The 10,557-nt window shown below is 47.8% G+C and overlaps 1 protein-coding gene across 1 annotated transcript; it reads left to right on the top strand.

Moving 5' to 3' along the window:
- Positions 1-307: 307 nt before the first annotated feature.
- Positions 308-1,877, top strand: LOC308438684 (uncharacterized protein; the record flags this gene model as incomplete). The annotated part of the gene is made up of 3 exons (XM_080940163.1): positions 308-428; positions 860-1,039; positions 1,297-1,877. The coding sequence occupies 3 exons, from the start codon at positions 308-310 to the stop codon at positions 1,875-1,877; spliced, it is 882 nt and encodes a 293-aa protein (XP_080796289.1).
- Positions 1,878-10,557: the final 8,680 nt, after the last annotated feature.

Here is a 10,557-nt window from a genome sequence, read left to right as displayed (position 1 = left end):
ATGTGGCATTCTGATTCAAATGATCCAGTTTAGTAGACAAAGAGTTGATAGAGCCTAGACAGAGCACACATGACTTCTTTGAATTGGCTTGACTAAGAGGCCGCACCTCCCTTTCCTGAACATCTGACCTATCAGGGCCCGGCCAAAGCTCCTCCTAGGGGCGGGGTTTCAGGACTCTAAAGCTAAAGAGCTCTACTGTCAGCATCATTTCCAGTGAGCTGCACCCAAAGAAGGGCGCAGAGGCCGGGCCCTGTGTTCAGACTTGAGTGACATCCTAGCGCAGCAAGCTCGACCTGTAAAAGTAGAGATGCCGATCCTGTCTACTTCCAAGAGGAAGCAGAGCCTACAGCAGAAGGAAGAAGAAAAACATGCCTCTGAATACGAGGGGGACCAGGGCAGAAACTCCAAGACCTCCACCAATGGCAATGGTAGGCTTTAGACCTTTGACCTACTTGTAGGCTTAGGGAAGTGGAGCATGGGGAATGTGATGCCCTGTACCCTCTCTGACCCGTCAAAAGAAGTGTGTGTGTGTGTGTGTGTGTGTGTGTGTGTGTGTGTGTGTGTGTGTGTGTTAGCGCGCATGCGTGCAAGCGCTTTGTATATTGCCCAAGGCTGTGTCAACTGTGTTTCCTTGGAATGGTTTACATGCTTTGGAGAGATTGCTGAGCGATGCTGCGAACACCCAGAGTAGGCACAGTCATTCTTTGGCCATAGGCAAAGAGAAAACTGTGAATAGAGAAGTAGTTGGGGACGGCCTGGGCCTTTAAGGCCTTGGAGGAGCTTTTCCTTCTGGTGCCTTATCTCAGGCTTTCTTGAGTAAGGTTGGGGACTTGTCACCAATCAGCTCTTCTCCCCACAGAGAAGACCTGTCCAAGACGGGAGCCTAAGTTCTCGAGTCAGAGGCGATCTGGGCAAAGCCGGGCTGTCTCCTCCTGTGGAGTCCACAGGAGAAGTTGTGAGCCAGAAGAGCGCAGGATGGCCAGACCATCTCCCTCTAGAACGAGAGGAAGGGACAAGCCTGGATCCAGCCAGAGGAGAGGTAGGTCTGGGTTTGGAAGAAGCGGGCTCAAGGCTCAAGAGCCCTGGGAGCTAATAAGCAAACCCTGGACAGGACACAGCTGGTGTTGACTGGCAAGATGGGGCTTCGTGTCCTAAAGAGCCTTGGAGAGGCTATTATGGAAGTGCCCTGCTTGGCCACCGAATCTGAAGACACACTCTGGGAGGGATTTAGGGCTGGGGAGGCTGCTTAGTAAAATCAGTTTGCAAAACGTGTAAAACCCACTGTCTCTCCCACAGATTCCTCGAGAGCAAAACTGCATGGAGAGGACCAAAGGCCCCAGCTCAGATGTGCTGTGAGGAGTGTGAAGCGCAGGCGCTCTGGAGACAGCTGTGGTGCTCCATCCAGCTCGGCCAAGAGGCGCAGAAAGTCTTCTCCTGAAGCCTGCTCAGCCCCGACTTTCTCCCTGCTCATGTCCAGAGGCTTCACCAACCTGGGTGGCTTGCAGGTGGCCCTGGACGACCTGCAAAGCCCAGGAGGTGCCTTCTTGCCTGTGCCTTCAAGCAGCAGGGAGCCCACTGTCTCCCAGCGCGCCTGGCTCTCCTGGCAGCTGACTCACGCGGGAGCAGCTCTGCACTGGGCGCTTCACACTGTCAAGTCCATCTTGGCAGCCCAGGACAGCCTGTCCACCTATGCCTGGTCCCAAGGGCTTTCCTTCACTGCTGACCCTGGCAAAGTGCCCACACCCTCCTCTCTCTCCAGTCCCAGGCCGGACAACTGGTACACAGCCCAAGCGAGTCCATATCTCCCAACTCTTCCAGTCTTCCAAGAAGCATCCGTGCCTCAGCCCACCAGCCTACAGGCCTTGAGTTCACAGTGAGCAAGCACCAAACCATCTGCCACTCCGGAGGAACTCAACCTAGAGCCCCACGTTGTCTCTCCGGTCAAAGACATAAGGCCTGACTTGGAAGACAACCTGGGAGGCCTCCCTGAGGACCTTGGACTGTGGAAGCTTTCACTGATCGTATGGACACTAACTCTGCCCTTTAGGAGAAGTGGACCATTTGGGAAAGGACCAACTCTAGATCTCATCAGCAAAATCCTGCTTGGGTATTGTACAGACACAATCATCCCCATTGGGACAAGTTCTCTTCTACCAACTGAGTATGGAACTGCCAGAGAAGCCACTGGCCAGCACAGCACATCAGCTTGGTTTTCCAGGGTGGCCCAGCTCTGTTCTTGGGCCTTCCACATGCCCAGTGCCCCATGTGTTCTCTTGGTACCGGAAAACTGGGTTTCATTCCCTGCCATAGAACTGCCATCCTTTCCTTCTGATGAGCACTCAAGGACTGCCTGGAGTCCAGCCTTTACCACAGATTTGCAAGCAGGACCTGGAACTCTTCTAGTTTTCCTGTGCTGGTGGACATAGGACACAGCTCGACCTTCAGTAGACTTATTGTCTCACAGATTTCATCCCTTCAGTACCCTAAACCTAGGACTGTTAAGATTTTGATCCAGTTTAAAGTTCCCTCTTAGTCGAATCTTCTCTTGTAATGCTTCCTTATGGTTTTCTCTATTTTAATAAAGATTGAATTGATCTACCAGCTCTTCATGTGCTGTCAATTTGTCTGTCCTTAAACTATCCACGATCCTGGACATTATTCTGGAGTGGAATAATTAGAAGTTAATCTATTGACTCTCTGTCTTAAATTCTTTTGTGTGTGTGTGTGTGTGTGTGTTTGTGTGTGTGTGTGTGTGTGTGTGTGTGTGTGTGTGTATGAGTGAGTGTGTGTGTGTTTGCATGCCTCTGTGTGTATTCCTTTGGGTGGGGGAGGATTCATGTGACTGAAGGTGCATTTGATAAATGTATGGGGAGGTCTGTGTGTTTGTGTATACTGGAAGGTTGATTTTTAGATATACATCATTGCAGAATGCTGTACATCCTATTTTTCCTTCTTCCATCTTTTTACACAGCTTGATATAAAGTCATGAGGCTCAGTAGACATTTTGTTACTTTGACACTGGGACTCAGTTGTAGCTCTGGTTGTCCTTGAACTTTCTTTACCAACCAGACCAGCTCTAAGCACACACACTGGCCTGCTCTTATCTCTCAAGTGGAGAAGAAAGGGCTGTCCCGGGAGACCTCCAACTATTTCATTTTTTCCTTCCTTTCTTCCTTCCTTCCTTTCTTCCTTCCTTCCTTCTTTCCTTCCTTTTTTCCTTCCTTTTTTCTTTCCTTCATTTTATCCTGTGACCCTTGTTCCTCTAGCCCATCTTTCTTGCTTCCCTCAGTTCCTGCTTTTCTCTGGCAGTGTTGCTGTGTTCTACTGCTGTGAGGACAATCATGAGCAGGACAAGTTTTTAAAGAAAGAATTTAAGAGCAGTCTGTTCACACGTATAGAAATTTAGACCTTTGTCATCAGGACATGAAGCATGGTGGAACACAGACTACCATGTGGCAACAGTTTCCTAATTAGCTGATTATTCTGTAACCGAGAGGAAGATTGATAGAGAGACAGAGAGAAAGAGAGAGAGAGAGAGAGATACAGAGAGACAGAGAGAGAGAGACAGACAGACAGACAGACAGAGAGACAGACAGAGAGACAGAGAAAGAGTGAGAGAGTGAGATTGAGAGAGTTCCAAGTTCACTCTGGCTTGGGGTTTGGAAACCAAAAAACCCAACAGACTGGCTTCCCCTACCAAATTTCCTGTAGTATAGGCATATCTAATCGAAAGCCACATCCCATCTAAAACCTTTCTCCTGTAGTTCTATTCCACAAGGACTAAACATTCAAATCTGGAAAGTTGCAGTGCCATTCTTATTAAAAGTCCAGCTTTGATTTCCTGGTACAGCTGGGTGGCCTTGAAGCTCTTTTCTAATGCAAGAATCCATTCAATGCAAAGATTAGAGTCTCCAGAGTTGATCCCACACAATCACCACACCTTTGACAAGTCAAAAGCCCTTCAGTTGGCATTGCCAAAATTTTAGGGAAAACTCAGCATAGCTCAGGGAGACAGAGTTACACACAAACAAACACACAAACACACCCGGAGGTTTCAAAAACAAACATGTATGTTAACAGGTAGGAAGTAATAGGGCCACTGACAAAGGCCATATAAAAATTTAATAGGGCCATGTACACATGGGTACACTCACAACCCTCTCACACGCACAAACGTGCACACACAACAAGTGAGACCTGGAGGGGGAATAGAGAAACATTATGGCAAATGAAAATCATTCAATCATACACAAAATTAAATTGTGTCGACTCTGTATTGTGTATAACACAGGTTAGAGAGCAAAGGTGAATGTGGCTTTCAGATTCAAATGATCCAGTTTAGTAGACAAAGAGTTGATAGAGCCTAGACAGAGCACACATGACTTCTTTGAATTGATGTGACTAAGAGGCTGCACCGCCCCTTCCTGAACATCTGACCTATCAGGGCCCGGCCAAAGCTCCTCCTAGGGGTGGGGTTTCAGGACTCTAAAGCCAAACATCTCTACTGTCAGCATCATTTCCAGTGAGCTGCACCCAAAGAAGGGCGCAGAGGCCGGGCCCTGTGTTCAGACTTGAGTGACATCCTAGCGCAGCAAGCTCGACCTGTAAAAGTAGAGATGCCGATCCTGTCTACTTCCAAGAGGAAGCAGAGCCTACAGCAGAAGGAAGAAGAAAAACATGCCTCTGAATACGAGGGGAACCAGGGCAGAAACTCCAAGACCTCCACCAATGGCAATGGTAGGCTTTAGACCTTTGACCTACTTGTAGGCTTAGGGAAGTGGAGCATGGGGAATGTGATGCCCTGCACCCTCTCTGACCCGTCAAAAGAAGTGTGTGTGTGTGTGTGTGTGTGTGTGTGTGTGTGTGTGTGTGTGCTCGCGCGGGTGCGTGCCACCGCACTTGTATATTGCCCAAGGCTGTGTCAACTGTGTTTCCTTGGAATGGTTTACATGCTTTGGAGAGATTGCTGAGCGATGCTGCGAACACCCAGAGTAGGCACAGTCATTCTTTGGCCATAGGCAAAGAGAAAACTGTGAATAGAGAAGTAGTTGGGGACGGCCTGGGCCTTTAAGGCCTTGGAGGAGCTTTTCCTTCTGGTGCCTTATCTCAGGCTTTCTTGAGTAAGGTTGGGGACTTGTCACCAATCAGCTCTTCTCCCCACAGAGAAGACCTGTCCAAGACGGGAGCCTAAGTTCTGGAGTCAGAGGCGATCTGGGCAAAGCCGGGCTGTCTCCTCCTGTGGAGTCCACAGGAGAAGTTGTGAGCCAGAAGAGCGCAGGAGGGCCAGACCATCTCCCTCCAGAACGAGAGGAAGGGACAAGCCTGGATCCAGCCAGAGGAGAGGTAGGTCTGGGTTTGGAAGAAGCGGGCTCAAGGCTCAAGAGCCCTGGGAGCTAATAAGCAAACCCTGGACAGGACACAGCTGGTGTTGACTGGCAAGATGGGGCTTCGTGTCCTAAAGAGCCTTGGAGAGGCTATTATGGAAGTGCCCTGCTTGGCCACCGAATCTGAAGACACACTCTGGGAGGGATTTAGGGCTGGGGAGGCTGCTTAGTAAAATCAGTTTGCAAAACGTGTAAAACCCACTGTCTCTCCCACAGATTCCTCGAGAGCAAAACTGCATGGAGAGGACCAAAGGCCCCAGCTCAGATGTGCTGTGAGGAGTGTGGAGCGCAGGCGCTCTGGAGACAGCTGTGGTGCTCCATCCAGCTCTGCCAAGAGGCGCAGAAAGTCTTCTCCTGAAGCCTGCTCAGCCCCGACTTTCTCCCTGCTCATGTCCAGAGGCTTCACCAACCTGGGTGGCTTGCAGGTGGCCCTGGACGACCTGCAAAGCCCAGGAGGTGCCTTCTTGCCTGTGCCTTCAAGCAGCAGGGAGCCCACTGTCTCCCAGCGCGCCTGGCTCTCCTGGCAGCTGACTCACGCGGGAGCAGCTCTGCACTGGGCGCTTCACACTGTCAAGTCCATCTTGGCAGCCCAGGACAGCCTGTCCACCTATGCCTGGTCCCAAGGGCTTTCCTTCACTGCTGACCCTGGCAAAGTGCCCACACCCTCCTCACTCTCCAGTCCCAGGCCGGACAACTGGTACACAGCCCAAGCGAGTCCATATCTCCCAACTCTTCCAGTCTTCCAAGAAGCATCCGTGCCTCAGCCCACCAGCCTACAGGCCTTGAGTTCACAGTGAGCAAGCACCAAACCATCTGCCACTCCAGAGGAACTCAACCTAGAGCCCCACGTTGTCTCTCCGGTCAAAGACATAAGGCCTGACTTGGAAGACAACCTGGGAGGCCTCCCTGAGGACCTTGGACTGTGGAAGCTTTCACTGATCGTGTGGACACTAACTCTGCCCTTTAGGAGAAGTGGACCATTTGGGAAAGGACCAACTCTAGATCTCATCAGCAAAATCCTGCTTGGGTATTGTACAGACACAATCCTCCCCTTTGGGACAAGTTCTCTTCTACCAACTGAGTATGGAACTGCCAGAGAAGCCACTGGCCAGCACAGCACATCAGCTTGGTTTTCCAGGGTGGCCCAGCTCTGTTCTTGGGCCTTCCACATGCCCAGTGCCCCATGTGTTCTCTGGGTACCGGAAAACTGGGATTCATTCCCTGCCATAGAACTGCCATCCTTTCCTTCTGATGAGCACTCAAGGACTGCCTGGAGTCCAGCCTTTACCACAGATTTGCAAGCAGGACCTGGAACTCTTCTAGTTTTCCTGTGCTGGTGGACATAGGACACAGCTCGACCTTCAGTAGACTTATTGTCTCACAGATTTCATCCATTCAGTACCCTAAACCTAGGACTGTTAAGATTTTGATCCAGTTTGAAGTTCCCTCTTAGTGGAATCTTCTCTTGTAATGCTTCCTTATGGTTTTCTCTATTTTAATAAAGATTGAATAGATCTACCAGCTGGTCATGTGCTGTCAATTTGTCTGTTCATAAACTACCCAGGATACTGGATATTATTCTGGTGTGGAATAATTAGAAATTAATCTATTGACTCTCCTTCTTATCTTCTTTGTGTGTGTGTGTGTGTTTGTGTGTGCATGTTTGTGTATTTCTTTGTGTGTGTGTATGAGTGAGTGTGTGTGTGTTTGCATGCCTCTGTGTGTATTCCTTTGGCTGGGGGAGGATTCATGTGACTGAAGGTGCATTTGATAAATGTATGGGGAGGTCTGTGTGTTTGTGTATACTGGAAGGTTGATTTATAGATATACATCATTGCAGAATGCTGTACATCCTATTTTTCCTTCTTCCATCTTTTTAAACAGCTTGATGTAAGGTCATGAGGCTCAGTAGACATTTTGTTACTTTGACACTGGGACTCAGTTGTAGCTCTGGTTGTCCTTGAACTTTCTTTACCAACCAGACCAGCTCTAAGCACACACTGGCCTGCTCTTATCTCTCAAGGCAGAGAAGAAAGGGCTGTCCCGGGAGAACTCAACTATTTCATTTTTTCCTTCCTTCCTTCCTTTCTTCCTTCCTTTCTTCCTTCTTTCCTCCCTTTTTTCCTTCCTTTTTTCCTTCCTTCATTTTATCCTGTGACCCTTGTTTCTCTAGCCCATCTTTCTTGCTTCCCTCAGTTCCTGCTTTTCTCTGGCAGTGTTGCTGTGTTCTACTGCTGTGAGGACAACCATGAGCAGGACAAGTTTTTATAGAAAGAATTTAAGAACAGTCTGTTCACATGTATAGAAATTTAGACCTTTTTCATCGGGGCATGAAGCATGGTGGAACACAGACTACCATGATCTAACAGTTTCCTAATTAGCTGATTATTCTGTAACCAAGAGGAAGAGAGGGAGAGAGAGAGACAGACAGACAGACAGACCGAAAGACAGACAGAGAGACAGAGAAAGAGTAAGAGAGTGAGATTGAGAGAGTTCCAAGGTCACTCTGGCTTGGGGTTTGGAAACCAAAAAACCCAACAGACTGGCTTCCCCTACCAAATTTCCTGTAGTATAGGCATATCTAATCTAAAGCCACATCCCATCAAAAACCTTTCTCCTGTAGTTCTATTCCACAAGGACTAAGCATGCAAATCTGTAAAGTTCCAGTGCCATTCTTATTAAAAGTCCAGCTTTGATTCCCTGGTACAGCTGGGTGGCCTTGAAGCTCTTTTCTAATGCAAGAATCCATTCAATGCAAAGATTAGGGTCTCCAGACTTAATCCCACACAATACCCACACCTTTGACAAGTCAAAAGGCCTTCAGCTGGCATTGCCAAAATTTAAGGGAAAACTCAGCATAGCTCAGGGAGACAGAGTTACACACACACAAACACACCCGGAGGGTTCAAAAACAAACGTGTAGGTTAACAGGTAGGAAGTAATAGGGCCACTGACAAAGGCCACATAAAAATTTAATAGGGCCATGTACACATGGGTACACTCACAACTCTCTCACACACACAAACGTGCACACACAACAAGTAAGACATGGAGGGGGAATAGAGAAACATTATGGCAAATGAAAATCATTCAATCATAGACAAAATTAAATTGTGTCCACTCTGTATTGTGTATAACACACGTTAGAGAGCAAAGGTGAATGTGGCATTCTGATTCAAATGATCCAGTTTAGTAGACAAAGAGTTGATAGAGCCTAGACAGAGCACACATGACTTCTTTGAATTGGCTTGACTAAGAGGCCGCACCTCCCTTTCCTGAACATCTGACCTATCAGGGCCCGGCCAAAGCTCCTCCTAGGGGCGGGGTTTCAGGACTCTAAAGCTAAAGAGCTCTACTGTCAGCATCATTTCCAGTGAGCTGCACCCAAAGAAGGGCGCAGAGGCCGGGCCCTGTGTTCAGACTTGAGTGACATCCTAGCGCAGCAAGCTCGACCTGTAAAAGTAGAGATGCCGATCCTGTCTACTTCCAAGAGGAAGCAGAGCCTACAGCAGAAGGAAGAAGAAAAACATGCCTCTGAATACGAGGGGGACCAGGGCAGAAACTCCAAGACCTCCACCAATGGCAATGGTAGGCTTTAGACCTTTGACCTACTTGTAGGCTTAGGGAAGTGGAGCATGGGGAATGTGATGCCCTGTACCCTCTCTGACCCGTCAAAAGAAGTGTGTGTGTGTGTGTGTGTGTGTGTGTGTGTGTGTGTGTGTATGAGTGAGTGTGTGTGTGTTTGCATGCCTCTGTGTGGATTCCTTTGGGTGGGGGAGGATTCATGTGACTGAAGGTGCATTTGATAAATGTATGGGGAGGTCTGTGTGTTTGTGTATACTGGAAGGTTGATTTTTAGATATACATCATTGCAGAATGCTGTACATCCTATTTTTCCTTCTTCCATCTTTTTACACAGCTTGATATAAAGTCATGAGGCTCAGTAGACATTTTGTTACTTTGACACTGGGACTCAGTTGTAGCTCTGGTTGTCCTTGAACTTTCTTTACCAACCAGACCAGCTCTAAGCACACACACTGGCCTGCTCTTATCTCTCAAGTGGAGAAGAAAGGGCTGTCCCAGGAGGCCTCAAACTATTTCGTTTTTTCCTTCCTTTCTTCCTTCCTTCCTTTCTTCCTTCCTTCCTTTTTTCCTTTTTTTTTCTTTCCTTCATTTTATCCTGTGACCCTTGTTCCTCTAGCCCATCTTTCTTGCTTCCCTCAGTTCCTGCTTTTCTCTGGCAGTGTTGCTGTGTTCTACTGCTGTGAGGACAATCATGAGCAGGACAAGTTTTTAAAGAAAGAATTTAAGAGCAGTCTGTTCACACGTATAGAAATTTAGACCTTTGTCATCAGGACATGAAGCATGGTGGAACACAGACTACCATGTGGCAACAGTTTCCTAATTAGCTCATTATTCTGTAACCGAGAGGAAGATTGATAGAGAGACAGAGAGAAAGAGAGAGACAGAGAGAGATACAGAGAGACAGAGAGAGAGAGACAGACAGACAGACAGACAGAGAGACAGACAGAGAGACAGAGAAAGAGTGAGAGAGTGAGATTGAGAGAGTTCCAAGTTCACTCTGGCTTGGGGTTTGGAAACCAAAAAACCCAACAGACTGGCTTCCCCTACCAAATTTCCTGTAGTATAGGCATATCTAATCGAAAGCCACATCCCATCTAAAACCTTTCTCCTGTAGTTCTATTCCACAAGGACTAAGCATTCAAATCTGGAAAGTTGCAGTGCCATTCTTATTAAAAGTCCAGCTTTGATTTCCTGGTACAGCTGGGTGGCCTTGAAGCTCTTTTCTAATGCAAGAATCCATTCAATGCAAAGATTAGAATCTCCAGAGTTGATCCCACACAATCACCACACCTTTGACAAGTCAAAAGCCCTTCAGTTGGCATTGCCAAAATTTTAGGGAAAACTCAGCATAGCTCAGGGAGACAGAGTTACACACAAACAGACAAACACAAACACACCCGGAGGTTTCAAAAACAAACATGTATGTTAACAGGTAGGAAGTAATAGGGCCACTGACAAAGGCCATATAAAAATTTAATAGGGCCATGTACACATGGGTACACTCACAACCCTCTCACACGCAAAAACGTGCACACACAACAAGTGAGACCTGGAGGGGGAATAGAGAAACATTATGGCAAATGAAAAT

The sequence above is a fragment of the Micromys minutus genome, assembly GCF_963924665.1.
Source record: "Micromys minutus genome assembly, chromosome: 28".
Taxonomy (NCBI): domain Eukaryota; kingdom Metazoa; phylum Chordata; class Mammalia; order Rodentia; family Muridae; genus Micromys; species Micromys minutus.
This window is presented reverse-complemented; position numbering and strand designations above follow the sequence as displayed.